This window comes from Eleginops maclovinus, chromosome 15 (assembly GCF_036324505.1).
Source record: "Eleginops maclovinus isolate JMC-PN-2008 ecotype Puerto Natales chromosome 15, JC_Emac_rtc_rv5, whole genome shotgun sequence".
Classification (NCBI taxonomy): domain Eukaryota; kingdom Metazoa; phylum Chordata; class Actinopteri; order Perciformes; family Eleginopidae; genus Eleginops; species Eleginops maclovinus.
Window position 1 is genome coordinate 14,615,963 of NC_086363.1, and position 16,811 is coordinate 14,632,773.

General features: G+C 40.6%; 2 protein-coding genes across 2 annotated transcripts; one reads left to right on the top strand and one right to left on the bottom strand.

Annotated features, from left to right (window-relative positions):
* The first annotated feature begins 106 nt into the window (after positions 1 to 106).
* Positions 107 to 3,409, top strand: si:dkey-261l7.2 (uncharacterized protein LOC569751 homolog). The gene is made up of 7 exons (XM_063901702.1): positions 107 to 376; positions 557 to 785; positions 971 to 1,060; positions 1,394 to 1,482; positions 1,658 to 1,818; positions 1,937 to 2,053; positions 2,141 to 3,409. Exons 2-7 carry the CDS (start codon positions 661 to 663, stop codon positions 2,246 to 2,248), a joined length of 690 nt encoding a protein of 229 aa, XP_063757772.1. The 5' UTR covers positions 107 to 376; positions 557 to 660; the 3' UTR covers positions 2,249 to 3,409.
* irak1bp1 (interleukin-1 receptor-associated kinase 1 binding protein 1) lies at positions 3,195 to 5,068 on the bottom strand. The gene is made up of 4 exons (XM_063901701.1): positions 4,524 to 5,068; positions 3,991 to 4,072; positions 3,780 to 3,910; positions 3,195 to 3,700 (listed from the first exon to the last, which is right to left on the bottom strand). Exons 1-4 carry the CDS (start codon positions 4,874 to 4,876, stop codon positions 3,448 to 3,450), a joined length of 819 nt encoding a protein of 272 aa, XP_063757771.1. The 5' UTR covers positions 4,877 to 5,068; the 3' UTR covers positions 3,195 to 3,447.
* Positions 5,069 to 16,811: the final 11,743 nt, after the last annotated feature.

The following is a 16,811-nucleotide window of genomic DNA, read 5'->3' on the forward strand; positions in this document are numbered from 1 at the left end:
CTGAAAATGTACAAGGCTTTGCAGATCAGTTAATTCTGTCGCATACACAACTCTCCACTTTAAGGTTTTGAAGCGAAACTAAGGGACAAACCAGTTCCCGCCCGCAGCTCACGCCTCTCTGGTTCGGCTCATCCTGACGTGGCGAGCCGACAGAGGTCCGCCGGTCCCTTCGTGGGCTGCTGCGATTGGACAAAGAACCTGTCTGGCAATATTGACGATTAATGTAAATACACGCAGGTGGGAACAACGGCATGGGCGAGAGTTTATGTAAATAAAGGAGAAGTGAAAGCCTGTCACTGTTCCAAGCCGCAAAAAAGCCTCTTTCAGACGCAAAGTTTGGCAGATAGTTGGAGAAAAGACTGGATTTTAATTCAAGGTAGGGGTGATAATTACTTATAGCTCAACGTTTGACAATAACATGCATTTCTTCGAAGTTTCTGCGGTGCCATATGTTGTTTATGGAGGTTTCACTTTGTTGAACCACATGCCCGCCAATTGCACTAACACAATGTCAGTTCACTGTATGGAAACGCTGTTGTTGTGCTTTCTGTTAAAGACATGGCTTACACGTCAACTTTGGACTGATTTTGGGTCCAATACGTGCCACATCCACCTGACTCACATTTCCGTGTCCAGGCTGTGACACCCAGCTGCTCAGTAATGCCTCAGCTCACTCGCACCGCGTTGCTGCAGCTCGTGCTGCTCCTCTCCGCTGTGCCCGCTCAGTACCTCATCTCGCGCTGGAGCGGCAACACGGTGACGCAGCGCTACCACGCTAGCGCACGGTAGGATCCAAGAGTGCGTCAGTGTTGTAGGGTGTTATCAACTTTGTATTGGGAAGAAAAAGTCTGCGGTGTGAAATTAAACAAAACATGTTCCTATGTATAGTCATTAATACATATGATGAAACTACTGCATCCAAATATTACATTTCCAGTGTTGTTTGTCTGTAATAATCATGTTGTTTCAGGTTGCTAAGAATTTGGAAAGATTTAAGAACCTCTTACCTCAATGGCACAGCATGGAAGGACTGGGCAGACCAGCAGATATCCAGAGCCAAGTGAGTATGGGATATTTTGCAATCAAAAGGGACTGTGATTGTAATAAACATAGACTTTATTTATAAAACACCTTTCAAACAGACGAAGGCATTGTATTCACATGTCATACACAAAGAATGCAAGGAACTAAAAGCTTTTGACAACTTGACTAAAAAAACTGAGTAAAACACAAAGAAATAAAATCACAATTTTTTAAAAGCAATTTCAGTGACACTGAGATATACCATCACAACTGCATTATCTAAAGTTACATTTTTTGCTGCAATAGAGAGAAAAAACACACAGGACATTCTTGTTTATGTGCATACTAACATTATTTAAATTTTCTGAAGGTCGTTGGTCGGATTAGAAGAGGAAGAGTTCAAACAGTCGCCCCCCATAGAGACCATGATTTTTGACAATGACCTGGAATTCTTTGGAGGTTTGTGTCTACTATGTATTTGGAAAGCTTTGATCAGTGGCTATATTCAGAAACAAATCAAAGGTAAATTATCTGAAGTCTGTTGCAAGCAAATTAGTAAATGTAATGTTTGTGCTTCACTGTGAAAGGGAAAATGTAGACACATACCAATTTTTCTTGTTCTTTAACTCTGTAGCCTCCAAGAAAGTGCGCAGCCCTCGTCCTCCGTATGTTTTCCTGCGTGTTGGAGAGGTGGTGATGGAGAGTAAGGGACGCATGGTGGGGGTGGTGGTGAGCTGGGACTCTGAGCTGCGAGCCCCTACAGAGTGGGTGGACAAAGTATATTCCAACTCTGAGGTAAGCAGCTCTTTGAAAATGTTTTAATTCTATTGTTGTCCCCTTTTCTTTAACTCTAGACATTTTATTAATTTAAATAAGTGTTGGAAAGTATTTCTGCCACTTTATGTGCATGCAGGTCCCCAAAGCAGAGAATACGCCTCATTATAAAGTGCTGTTCAGCGGGCCAGGAGCCTCCTCTCTGTTGGTCGCATACTTGCCTCAAACACAGCTCATGCGCTTCACTGGGACGAGAGTATGTACTGGAAAAGCACAGCAGATAAACACCCACAATCCCACACATTTGATATACTTTTTGAATCATTCTCTAATATTTTTATAGCCGGAGATTCCCACCTTGGAAAATTACTTCACACACTTTGACGGGGAGCGATTCGTCATGCAGCCCTGGCTCAGAGAGATCTTTCCCGAGGACGACAAGGAGGACTAATGAATGCAGGACTGCATGTGAGATCATAAAGGTGACAAAACAACAAGAGGATTTGTGGCTATTGCTTCATAGCCACGCTTTAAAGCATACGTCTCAAACTCAAGGCCCGCAGGCCAAATCCGGCTTTGCAATACGGTTATTTCCACCTTTTTGATATGAGAAAGATATGAGGTCTTGACTTGCAGCTTATGAATTTGTTTTCTCTATATTCAGACGATGAATACTTGTAAATACTTGTGTAAAGTTTGTGAAGGCAGGAGGAAAACTTCCGCGATCACGTCTCCTCCTCCTCCTCACCGCCCCTCCCCATCCCTGAAAACAATGAGTGACAGGTGAAAGTGACACACCAGGGTCTGGAACAGGGGGTTTCAAAGTCTTGACTTTCAGACTATTCATATATTGCAAAATTCAAATTATAAATACTTAAATAGTGCTTGAACTAAAAATAATAATAAGGCTAACTTAATCTCATCAATTCATGGGATTTATTTAACAGGCAGAGAAATGTAAGTGTGCGCCCACTTACAGTATTTCTGTGTCTACGTGCGCCATATGTCAGTCCACAACTATGTGTTAATGCTACTAGTTATTACCAAAACCAATAATTATCCAATGCAGAGGCAATAATGTTATATAATACATTATTTTATATATATTATATATGTATATTTATATTGTCTTAAAGTTAAAACCGGCCCTTTGAGTGCAACCATAATGCTAATGAGGCCCGCGATGAAATTGAGTTTGACACGGCTGCTTTAAAGCTAGCTACGCTTCCTCTGTTTGTACCAAGGCGTCTGGGAAACCTTTCTATTTGTTCTCAAGTTCTTTATTTTCCAATTATTCAAATCAGTCAATCATTGCTGAAGTAAGTGAAGAAATTTTATAATTTTGAAATTCTTGATGTGAAGGTGTGTTTTGTGGATTTGGAGACTCACCAATGAAATATAATTTACCTTTTATTTCTTTGAGATGTACAAATACAAAGTGCTTTAATTTGATGTGCCAAAACAAATGATTACCAACATTTCATTTAATGATCACCTGATTTTTAGATCAAAGCGAATGCTTAAAAAATGATCTGTTTACAAAACAGTGTTGGCCGAGATAGAAAAAAAAACTTTCTGCACTTTAGCAATAAAATACTTTAAACTGTGACAATCCTCTCTTTGGTTTCATGAGTCAGTGTCATTATTGTGTTAGAGTTTTTTCCTGCTCCTGTCTCTGAGGCTGAAGGAGACGGACACCCGTGAGGAGGCTGTGATATGGGGAATGTGAGGAAGTGGTGCAGAATCCCGGCATCTGCCTCCATCCTCCTCATCCTCACCCCTCCATTCCCTTGTCTCCTCCTCTCTGACCTGAAGAGGGGGTCCCAGAGTTTGCCCCAGGAGCTGACTGACCTCGCAAGCTTTCTGCTGAGCATTTTCAACCGCTGATACACACGCCCGCCGCCTAGAGAACAGATAAACAAATCACTTACAAATAGTCAGTAAAGATATTAAACTGCTGATAATATATGTGTTTTCTATACCTCATTTGATTCAGGCTTTCAGCACTGTGGAAGAAATGTGGCGTTCCCACACAAACACTCTTGTCCAGCTTCTCCAGCAGGACGCTACACACTCGCTCCATCTTATCAAAATCTGAGAAAGTGACCTTGACCTGTGGGAACAGCACACATGTAGGGTCAGTGACAGCTTACGGCAACATTTGGATCATTAGTGTGTATCTGAATACTCGACCTCTGCTTCCATGTGATACTGGTCTGCTTCCCGGTGGAGGAACCTCCTCACTGAGGTGTCTCCGTCAATGACACCATGTTGTCTAAGCAGAGGGATTGAATGAAACCTGATTATATTCACTGCAATAAAGGTTTACTTAAAGAGAACATGGTGAAATTAGCAAATGCACTATAACATCTACGTAGAATTAAAAATACTATATGAACAGATTATTTACATGTATTTGCCTTACATAGCTACAGCTTCAGTTGGTGGTTTACCATTTACCAACTATGCTTTTACCTGTGGAATAACTACCAATAAATAGATAACACTTAACGACTTAATTTTATGCCACTTTATACTTATTGTTCACATATTCGAAATTGATGCAAACGTTCAGCAACTTCTTCTACTCTTCATCTTTGTTTAGTAGTCCACTGAAGTTATTATAAAAGTTACGTTACTACTTAGCTACTAGCTAGCTTACAGTTTGCTGTTTAACTGTAAGCCACTGTGACACTTTGTAATAGTGTATATGTATATGTCCTTACCTGACGCTTTGTAAAATGTATTCAAGTCGCCGTGTTACGCTGTTGGTCACCTCGTTCACAGACTCTTTGCTGTTTGCCACAGTGACCCGCACAGACACTCGGTCCGCCGGGCCACAAATTTCCGCTGTTCCCGTGACCTGGACCTCCCGAGCCCGGTTAACGTTAATTGGGTTTTGGCTATTAACTGCTCGCACTTCGAGGCCATGCTTTTCATTAGCAGTAAACTCCCGAGCAGCGACTGGTAGGATCTCAGCGAAGACTCGGCTCTGACTCTCCATGACGGCAGACACAAACCAACTTCCCGCTGCTATGGGAATAGACGAAATGCACCTTGGGATTTGTAGGCCGTGCATTCTTTATTTTTGTTACACTGTTCTTAGTTTAACAAACTTTGCTCTCTCTTCTATTAGAAACAAGATATCACGCTCAAACAAAACAAAAAACGTGTTTGATTAAATCATTATTTTTTGGATAACATTTAGCTTTTGTAAAACTATTTCTTTACACGCCTTTCTATTTGGTCTCAGATTGCTATGTTGGGCGTCTCTGGCTATATCTGCATATTTGTTGCACATTTTCAAAGGTGTAAAGCCTTATAATGCTGTGATTATGAATTTGTTTCACTGAACTGGGACGTTTGGGAATCTTGATCATGATCACGTGATTCAGGTCCCCCTTAAAAGCACCTGTGTTGTGTTCTCCTGATGAGTCAACATGACGCATGCGTGAAAATTTAGCGCGAGGCAGTTCATGCCTAATTAAATGTCAAGCTTTAAATACGTCGGCCCGGGGCTGAATGTTGCTGTTTACACATTGTTTCCATTTATAAAGGTTGTAACCTTCAGAACAATGGCAGGATATGTTTCATTTTGTTTAAGGAGCCTAATAACAAATCAAGAAGAATAACAAACAAAGTGTCAATTTGAACCAAACCTATGTTTTGAAAGTTGTTCCACCGTTGCAGAAACATGTGCCCCACGACCCTCAGCATGACATTTCAGGTAAATGCGTTGGTTATTTTTTGCTACCAAACTTTGAAGTTTTATGTTCATTCCCAGCTCCTTGTTGTGTAATTGCGCACATAAATGTATGTGTCTGGCTCTGCACAAAGTGTTTACTTGTAAGTATTAACAGAAAAAGTCTACACAGGAAAAGCAAAGTAGGCCACAGCAACACTTTATCAATATTTTACTTATTTATGTGTATCATCAGTTCACATAATATTGTCTCTGATATAACGGTATGTGTTGTTACATTTCAATTCAAATGTTTGTTATTCTTGATAGTCAAAGGATTGGAAATAATACAGTGCAGGATGTATGGGCAGTATCTCTGTTTGGTCAGCAGAGGGCACCAAAGTATCACATAATAGCATAGAAAAATATGGCAGAGCATTTGAAGTGATGGGATAAGTACAGGCCTGTTCTCTTTGAAGTTGCATGTCCTAACCTCATATACTTGATGTCTTTTGTTATTCCAAAGAGAGGTAAGTCGTTTTAATAATGTATTCAGCTTATAGCACATCATATTTTGAGTGTCAATATGTTTCTCACTTAAATGTATACATTTGAAATGGTTTTTAATGATTAGTGAATTTATTTTAAGGGCCAAAGCAATGCGATAATATTAACATTAAATAAATGATCAAAATATACATTTACTATCAGTTTCTCTTAAGTTAGTTAACATAAATAATAATTTGCCTGAGGAGCCTAATGTATCTCATTAACGTGTCATAAGATATACTTTATTGATCCCAAATTGGGAAATGTTTTCATTACAGCAGCATGTTAAAAAGGAATTGCACATCATTTGAAAAATAAAAAGAGTAGAAAATAAATAAACATAAGATAGTAACATCTTTAAAATAGTAGTTCGGAAGCCATATTTGCTGCTGTCCTCATGTACAGTATTGTGGACCTTTTTATTTGCCTTATTTCATTTTTCGAGGACATTTGGGAACAGCGAAGATTTTATCCAATTCTGGACGCTGGTTTCTTTAAACAACAAAGTTTGTTTGGTTTCCCTTGTGTATTAAACTGTGAAACAGGCTTTATAATCACAACCTAAAAATACAAGTCCATATTTGTTGTTATTGTCTCCGGTTTCGCCGGTCCCCCAGTATGCTCTGTGAAACTCTAGATCTGATGCACAGCTTCCACCAAGAGAGATCCAGCGCCCTACAGTAGGCTATTTTCACATGAGAGAGAAGGAAGAGGCTATTTTTTACTGTAGAATCAAGTCCAGAGCCTTCTCCTTGCAGACCTATTTTACCCATCTGTTGCTGTAACCACCTAAAGAATGTATCTCATCTTGCTTTGTTGTTTCTCTATTTCTTTTACAATCATTGTAAATGCCAAGAGTAGCTGGGGGTTGTTGTAATAAAGGAAAATGGCTGTAAGTTACTTATTCAGTTGGCAATCATCTTTAGGTTACCGACCACTTACATAAACAAGAATGCATTATGCTCCTAAAAATTCTCCTCCCCGTCTTATATTTATACAACCATGCGTTTTATAGTACTTAATAAACGCACCATGAAATAATGTTAAAAAAGGATGGTGGCTTAAGTAAAAAGCGGGGTAAAGTGAATTCAACAGGCTCTGCCCTCCATTGTATCCCTCGTGACAAAGTGTCTGGGGGTCCTTACATGGAGACTGTGGCCACTTAGGCAAAAAGATCTGACTGTAATGGTCTCTGAATCTGTTGATGTCTCTCTCACTCTCTCAGATGAAGTAATAAAGTTAGCTGTGTTGGAGGCCCTCCATGTCTCTCCATAGACCACAATCAAGGCCCGTGCAGTTTTATTGCTGTTTTATTTTCATATTGTCCAAGAAATCTCCAGACTCCCCCCTGTGCCCGTTGCCATAAATTAGATATTTTGACTGCGTTTCTCCCTTTTTTTTGTATTTATGAGCGAAGGCGATAAAACATGCAGCGCGCACTCTGTGTCCACAGCTGTCATCTGTCAATGACTTTTATTGTGAAAAGAAAAAAGTAAAGTTTCATTTTTTATATCCCTGCGCAAATCTCTTTCCCTGTTAAAAACAGATGCTGATAGAATGAGAAAACACAATAAACGGACATCTTCATTGTTTACGTTTCCAGACTTTTCCGATGAACGGTTTTATTGGTTATAAAAGCAACAGCATACAGCTATGCTTAACAATAGGTTCAGGTGGTTATCATTGTTCCATCAGCAGGAGGTGCTCTGAACTGATTGTCAACTTGCAGCTCAAGCTGCAGCGTGTCTGTTGTTAGCTAGGAATATGTCATGTTGATGTTTGACTTTTTTGGATTTCATAGTTTTAGTTGAGAGTCTTAGCAGCTATGTAATTTTAGCATGAGCGTAAACAGGGTCATAACATTTCTACACTATGACCTGAATAGGAAGGGCAGTGTATGCATGAAAGGAGGTGAGGAGGGCCTCAGGTGAATGCATTGAAGTACATTTACTCTAGTATTGTACTTGAGTACGACTTTGGGGTACTTGTACTTAACTTGAGTATTTATTTTTTGAATGATACTTTATACTTCATCTACACTATAATTGAAAGCCAATATTGTACTTTTTATTTGACAAAATTAGGTACTAGTTGTTAGATTCCGATGCTTGAATAGATTTAAAAATAAATAAACTATGATATATAATTATATGTTAAGAAATCCAACAGCACTACATCAACTAATTAAAAGTACCCCCCCCCTTTGAACAGCATAAAAAAAAAAATCCAGTAAGAAAATATATATGATTCTATGAGACATTACGCACAATAAGTACTTTTATTTTAGGGTCTTTAAGTATATTTTAATGCCATTACTTTTGTACTTTTACTTAAGATTTTCCAGGTGCTAGGGAGCGTTAACTCCTGCTTCAGCTGTAGTCTCGGTTGTTACCAGAATTAAGTTGTAATATTCAAAACTAATTTCCCAACTCTCAGAATTTTGTTTGCTAAAATGAGTCAAATTTTATTGGAAACCAAAAAATGTTGTATTCATTTAACTGCTGAAATGTACTGGCTCTCAACATGAAAGTCTTAATGGTGTTTTGAAGTGTTCGAGTTTATTTATTGTTGGTCTATAAAGTAATTACATTTATTTACACTCATCCTAACAATACCGAAATAAGCTCATGTTGACGTTTTAAAGTGTAGAATTTGAACTCCAGGAAATGAATATTGAGGACACGGCCTCTGTGTACTCAATAGGAACTGTGTCCCTGCTGTTGTGGGACGGCTCTGTGGTCCTCTGTCAGCTCTGGTACTTTTCCACGAAGCGCCTGTTTATTAAGTTGGATTTGCCGGGAAAAAATGCATTACATTATTATAGTATTTATATACACAGATACTTGTGAACGCCACAGTCCTCTTTTTGCCTTTTATTGGTCCAGCTTTGTTTTCTTTGCGAGATATTATATCCATTTCAGTGCAAGTACCTTAAGAATGATGCTAAAAATATTAATAATTGTGTCAAATTATTTTATGTGTATAGATACTTGACCTATAAAGACAGCCAGGGCCAGAGTAACAGAATAACCACAAACTAAAGACAATGTTATTTTTATTTTGTGTATTTCAGTTTTAATTTAGATGTAGTTAATTTGCTTATATGGGTTCTTGATGGGGGGAATATAATAAAATAGTTCATAGTTGCAATTATATTGATTTAAATATCCCATTATCTTTGGAGTGATTCCCATCTGACCGGAGAGGAGCAGGCAGACGACTCCTCTGCAGAGTTCCCTCATGTCAGAGTGTTATCAGAGATATTTTCTCATGCTGTCACTCAGATCCACAGCAGCCATGTCTGTAAACAGCTCGTAGTCAAATAAACAGGCCTGTCCACAGCCCGGCTGCCCTGCTATCTCTGAAGAGACCCTTTGTATCAGCAGATATTTAACATGTCATACCAGGGAAAGCACAGGTGTTATTATTTACATCGATTATGCATCTGGTTTCTGGATGCTGTTTTGCATGCTGGCTGACTGAAGTGGAGCTGTCGTTATGGTTATTAAGGACACCTGTGCTTTTTCAGTGTTGAAAAGATTTATGGATGGGATTTGATGCATGCATGTGAAACTAAACATGGCGATCAATGTTCCTGTAAAATTGGATTAGAATTGATTTCTTTTAAGTCTCCATATTTAAAAGCATGAAACAGGATTTTCTCCTTTTTTTTGCATAAAAAATGATTTTAAATATCTTATTGATTGTTTAAATAATTTTCAGTCAATTTGACTAATTGACTAGTCAGGCCTTAATTAATATAGCTTGTTAATAAGTACGGCAACTGGCAACTTTATGAGCCGAAATAATTAGAATGCCCCAAACATAGAAGGAATGCCGCACCTTTCCTGTTCATTTCCATTTGTGGTCTTTTTTTATGGTTCACTGATGAGAGGTTTCTATGTAGGCCTATGTGTGCTTAGCCATACACACACACACTTGCACAGTACACACACAAGCACTTGGGGCACCGCTGAACCTGTTGTAAAGACCTCATAAAGACCCAACATCTGTTTATTGCAATGCATGCCAAAAGATTCTGCAACACAAGACACCCACCCAGATAAATAACCACACACACACACACACACACACACACACACACACACACACACACACACACACACACACACACACACACACACACACACACACACACACACACCGAAAGTTCTGCATATTTGAAACACTGTGTCCAGGAACACACACAGGTGTTGAAATCAGGTGTGTTTTTAATACGCACTATATCTGAGTCAGCAGCATATGCAACTAATGTGTGCTCATATATGTTGTGCTTGATTACGATCAGTCCGTAGATGTTGTGACTGCAGAGCATCACAGAAGCAGTGTTATGACCCAGATTAAATTCCCTAAATGATCCAGGTTATTCAATCTTGAGCCCTGTTATGTGTTTTTCAAACGCAGGTCTCACCTAGTCACTTCATGCATTACCTTCATTTTGTGAGTTTCTTCTCGACCATTTCAACCTCTTTCTCTTCTTTTTTTATTTTTTCTCCTTTCCTGCAGATCTGTGTTTTTTAAGGCCTGGTTAGGTTTCAGGGCTCTATTAAAAGTTCAAAGGCAGCGTTTACTACTGTAACTGGAGCTAGTCTGCACTGAGGCTTTTCACTAATGAGTGCACAGCATACACACAGAGAAAAAACACTCAAATGCACACACAGCAACACATGTTTCCCTCATGGAAACTGCAGCGATATTCCCCAACATGTCCATCGTTACTACAGGAATCATGTCTTTTTGACAGCCGGAGATCTATCAGACTTAACGGCCCTTTCAGCACCTTGTCCCTGTTTGTTCCCTCTTTCCTCTGTCTCCACCCTACTCTTCCAAACAAAAGGCTAGGCTGCTTTTCTGACAGATTTCTTCAAATGTCTCAAGAAATTGAGATCCTGTTTTTCGTGTCCTCTGTGTTTGTAGAGATTAGTGAATACGTTAAGAAAATAATCTTCCATATATTTAGGCTTTGCTTTTAAATAATGATTTCCCCCATCTTTCTAAAGTAATCCTCATGAAATGTGTTCATAAGATATGTTGTTTTTCTTCTGTAGGCTGCACTTATCGCTGTCTTACTAAAAGTCTTTATATTCCTTTAACCCCTCATTTCCTCGGTTCCTTAGTTTCATGTTGGGCTACGACACTGTAAGGAACGACTTCCTGTAGTAAATGTCTTGGTAAGATATACTGTATGTTATCCAACATGATATGCACACCGTCGGTTTCTCCGGTGCGTCTCATCATTGTCAATTTACATTTCAAATGGACACGCTCCCACAGTGCAAATACGTGAATGGTTTGCCTACACTGTGTTCTGCAAATCTTTTATAACAAATTAGAATTTAATAATGTTTGTTGAGTCTTTTGGGCGCTGCGGTTTTGACCTCTCTCTCCGCTGTGTCCTCGGATGTCTGACATTCCAGAGTAAACACAAAAACAAACAGCCCAGACAGGGAAGCCTGGGATTAGACGGCTGATATAGACATATTTTCACTATGCCAAATTGAGTGTGTGTCTGTGTGTGTGCGTGCAGAGACCTATCTGTATGTGTGTGTGAGGGTCCTTTTGATTTCTTCTTTCTTAAAAAATAGGACTGTATAGGTTTGCTGGAATTACTTATTAAATATAATAATTTTATACTTGACTTTAAATTAAGTGTTTTTTTGTTTGTGTAATATTGAAAATACCCGGTGTATGCTGCAATAAGTAAATCCAAATGTTCTTATCAAATATATACATGAATTATGTTTCAGTTCCCCTTAGCTATTTTTAAGTTGAGGTTATTTGGTTTAGAGGTGCTAAAATAAAATGCACTAGATTACAGAGAATTTCTGAATTTATTTTCAGTGTTTCGGAATGACTCTTTGCAGATAGTAATGGCAATACTTTTACAAGAGCTGAGGGCCTACTGCATAGTAGCCCAGTCAGACAATTAAATCAATTATTTATTCTTAGTTTGAACTGCACTGTTAAATACTGATACTATATTTCCGTTGTCTTCATTTTAAATATAGACTGTTTTTGGTTTAGCTTTTGACATGACTTTACAGTTTTTTGTTCTCATTTTGATGGCCGTGAGTGAGTGTTTGATACAGGAGCTGTAGCTGGTGGACTCGGGACAGAGGGGCGGGTGGGGTGGTGGGGTTCAGAAACTCAAAACGCCAAACGTTTATTATTACCCCGTTTGCAGCGGACTTGCCTTCAGGGGAGAATCTCCAGCAGTGACCTCTGGCCCCAGAGCTAAACTCCCTTCATGCTGCACCCCTCTTTCCTCCCCCCCTTGCCTTCACATTTGCGGTCCGAAATGTTGAAAGGAGAATAAAAGAATACAACGGAACAATATCTGAAGTCATCGGAGCCAAGGCTGCCGTTCCGGGAACAGCGGTGGTTTTCTGAGGCAATATTCTTTTATTCTCTCGATGGCAGAGAATGAGAAACGAGAGAAAAACTTGCTTCACAGCTTTTCTCATCCAAGAACAGATCCAGGGTGATAAAAGTGAACGCTCCTCCAAAAGTTTTACAGCTTACCACTCTTTCTCTCCTTCCCTTTTCCTTCATCCTGCCCCCCCCTTCTCCTCCATCATTCCTCTTACCTCTTGGGAGCAGTGGTACTCTGCTGCCCGTTGGCACTGCGGATAATAAACAACCCCGCCACACCGCCACCCTCGTGCACCTTAGGGCAGGAAACTCCACACATACGCACCTGCATGGGCTGCTATGACAACGAGGACCATCTGTCCGTCAAACCAGTGTCTGAAAGAACCTGTTCTGAGGCATAAGCAAGCGGATAAACACACATACCGACTCACAGCCGCAGAGTGGACTAGGGTTAAAGGTTAAAGAACCCCATTTCCTGTCCAGACAGACGAGGGCTAAACACCCCTCCCTTCACTTCCACTCAATTTCTTCCCTCCTCCTTTTCCCTTTCTCCCCCTTTCTCCCTTGCTTTCTCTTTGAATCCAAGCTGGATATTCATTAGACTGCACGAAAATGTATTTTGTGTGTGTTTGGTGTGTGTGATTGATGCTGTGTTTGTGATGGCAGCCTCAGCTTAGTAGCCTTAGCTCATCCTGGTGAGTATTAACCAAGCAAACTTTTCTCACAGGAGCCACGCAGACCAAAGGCTGATTTCATAATACTTGATGGAGTAAGCTAATCTCTCAAATGTACTTCTGTTGCAGTCTAGTCTCCAGAGCTTCATTAAAAGGGCATGATCTTATGTTGCACAGATTTCCAAAGAGGCTTTGGCCGAAGATTCTTGTTAGTCACTGTTAAAACCAGTTCCTCAATTTGGACTCTGTATTAAATCAGCAGCCTATAGAAAATAAATGAAGTCTTTTTAAAAGCTTTTCACATGGCCAAATATGTCTAGATATGATTTCATGCATTCAAACTACTTGACGTAATTTATCCTCCACCATTTGACCAGCCTCAAAACAGGACACATCCCTCGCAAAAGAGACGAAACCGAGCACGCCCTGTGTGTTTATCAAGCATCCAGAATATACTTGACAACGTTTTCGCCCATGTCTGCTGCGCAGCGAGCCTCTGTGGCGCAGGGCCGCTCTGGTAATAAGCTCTGCTGCCCGAGATTAATGTGAAGACTTATTGATGTAATGACGGAGCCATGAAAGAGCACTCTGGTCCGTGGTTTGGGCCTAACACATGAGCCTAATGGACTCTGTGTGTATGTTAGTGTTCATGCTTTACATCTGTGTGTATGTGAGTGTGTGAATGTGGTTTGGGCAGAAACAGATGAAATTAATTGAGAGGTTTTGCGTTCATAAGAAGGGACTTTGAGAATTGAGTCTGTATATTTCTGTAAGATTCCCTCGTCTGTGACCTTAGGTGTGTGTTGATGCGTTAGTGCGCTGTATGTCACGTGACAAATGCTATGACCTCAGACTTCCCTTGACTCCTTGTCCATGGTAACTTCTTTGTCTCTCTTCCCCGGTTAAAGGGCAGAGCGGCTCCCACTGACACTGGGAAAGCATGGTTGGAGGCAACATTGGAGGAGGCTGAGTAAATACCACCAAAATTAAAGTGGTACCTTTTACAACCAGTGGCCTGCGGTGTATATGTGTGTGTGTGGGTGTATCTGTGTCTCCACATTTTCTCCAGTGAGGCCCAGCAGGTGCTGACAGGATCCCCCTTCATCTCTACACTCCCCCTACAAACCCCGTTTTCTGTGTGTGTGTGTGTGTGTGTGTGCCAGCAGGCTTGATCTGCTCAGTGTGGGTCTGATGTTAAAGTGATTGACAGGCGAGCAGTCACAAAGGCGATTGAGAGCAGTTGTGGGAAGAGAGGGACCTTACAGCCTCACAGATTTCAGCCCTGAGGGGGAGAGAGAGACATACAGAGGGACGAGGAAGAGAGAATCCAAACAGATTAACAGAATACACAGAGATAATTTTTGAATGAATAAATGTGCATTGAACAGACACAAAGTGAATGACACCCTGCATTTTTGGCCCTCACAGGGACCTGTCGGTTAGAGGACAAGATTAAAATGAACTTCCTCTTGATAAAAAGCAGTCTTGCCTTTTCGTAATCACCCTGCCTATTCCCTGATCTCATGGGCTGCAAACCCTAGGGACCATGGAGGTTTATGGGAAATGGTTCATACTCATGCAGTGATGTCATACGTAGGAGACAGACCAAGCTCTCCCTGGCTGATACGGCGAAGGGAGTACAAATACGAGTTACACCACAGGCTTGATGAAGCCTGGATGTGACGTCTTTCAGGCTCTGTGTTCTCCTGGGTTTCCATCGTTAGTTCATGCTCAGAGAACTCGCATTGCCTTATTTCAAAAACACCTCATAAAATAATTGGACTTTACTGTAGGCTACATGTCATTCATTTTGTATATGCAACAATTTGGACTTTGGAGTTTATCAATACTCCCTGTCTTACAGCTACCCTGGACGATGAAACATGTCCATCTTTGTTAGAGATGACATATTATGCTTCAGGGTCATATTTGTATGTTATGCTTCTGTGATTTGTTGTAATGTTTCAAAATGGTCTTTATTTTCCTTATACTGCCTGTGCTGCAGCACCTCTGGAGGGAACTTTGGAAATGTAGTCTTTGCAGACCATTTACATGCACAAACGCATATATAACACAATGCAGGAAAGGGAAAATAGTATAACTAGGCTTTTTCACCCCCAAAATGAACATTTGATGAACAGTTACGCACCCTGTTTTATCTTGAGTTCTTGTAAAGAATATTGTTGCATGCCATCATTGTGAACAAAGAGATCCGAAACAGAGATAATTCTTTATGTATTGAAGTAAATCGAGGGGGTCGTGTTTAACAACATCTGTTAACCTACTGTCACCCACTCATTCATATACTCCTAGTTTTATTTATCCAGCCGTATGCTCTATTTCCCAAACGCATGTATTTTTGTTAAACCATACTATTTAAAACACTTGCACAGATGAGTAGAGCGCTTGTGCACGCTGTAGACTGTTTACTCCTAAATGTTTTAACTAAATAAACCTTTCTCTATTTTTCAGTTTCAAAAGGAAACATGCTGAATGATTTATTTACAATTGGACATTTGTGGAGGTGAAATATCATTTTATATATAGGCTGCCTTTCAAAATAACATTCTTTTTATATTTAGTATGTGCTACAGCTGCCCTACATAAACTCTTGCATGCAGTTTGTTACAATTAGGACAGACTATTCCATCATAACACTGGGCCTTGACCTTTGACCCTCTTGACCATACTGTATATACGCAGTGGATGGGATTCTTGGTCAGAAATGCAGGCTTGAGTGCAATGTTGCAAACTGTGACCAAATGCAGTAGAACATCCTGGCACACTGAAATGGTCATATATCCAGACATACACAACTTTTCTCTGCCGTACTAAATCGTCTGGTAGTTTGGGTATTAGAATAAACCAAAAGTGTCTAATAAGCAGTAAATCCCCCCCCAAAAATCCTTTAAAAACTGAACATTTTATATCTATTAATTTGCTCTGTCTGACTGCCACACAACCTCTTCATTTGTTACAGACGGCCAGAGTGTAAGCTGCGATGCGTCTTAAGTAAACCAGGCATGAACCGACAGGCTGCTACGCATCACTACAGCCCTCGGAGCAGAGAGAGGTGTATTCATGCCGGTAAGTGAATAAAATATCCCTTCCCTTTTCTGCTGTGCTTATGTGCAGAGGACAGACAGCCGCAGTGTCTCTGCCAGGGATACAGGAGAGAGAGTGGGCCGCCGGCCATCTGGGTTTAGAGGTGTCTTTAAATGGCGGAGGTGTAAATCTACTGCCCATGTGCCGGAGGGGACGTCAGTTTCTCTCTGGCCTGCAGACCCACTCGCAGATCAATAAAGTTAACTCAAAACATTCACACTCTGCCATCTGAAATCAACCATTTAATGAGTTGCTGTTCCTGTAAAAATGGAAAAGGCCCCTTCAGATTTATTAGAACGGAGAGAGAGTAGAATTCCAGAGGAGAAGAAAGACGAGGAGGAGAGGAGGAGGAGAAGGAGGAGGAGGAGGAGGAGGAGGAGGCAGAGCTATAGGGTTCCGCAGCCTCCGCTCGAGCTCCACCAGGCTGAGGAACAGCTTCTTCCACCAGGCGGTCAGGATGCTGAACTCTCTCCCTCCCTCCATCTCTTCTCTCTCTCTCTCTCTCTCTCTCCTCCGTGCCTCCCTCTATCCTCTCTCTCCCTCCCTGTCTCTCTCTCCTCCCTCCATCCCTCTCTCCTCTCCCTACCTCTCTCCCCCTCTCATCTCCCTCT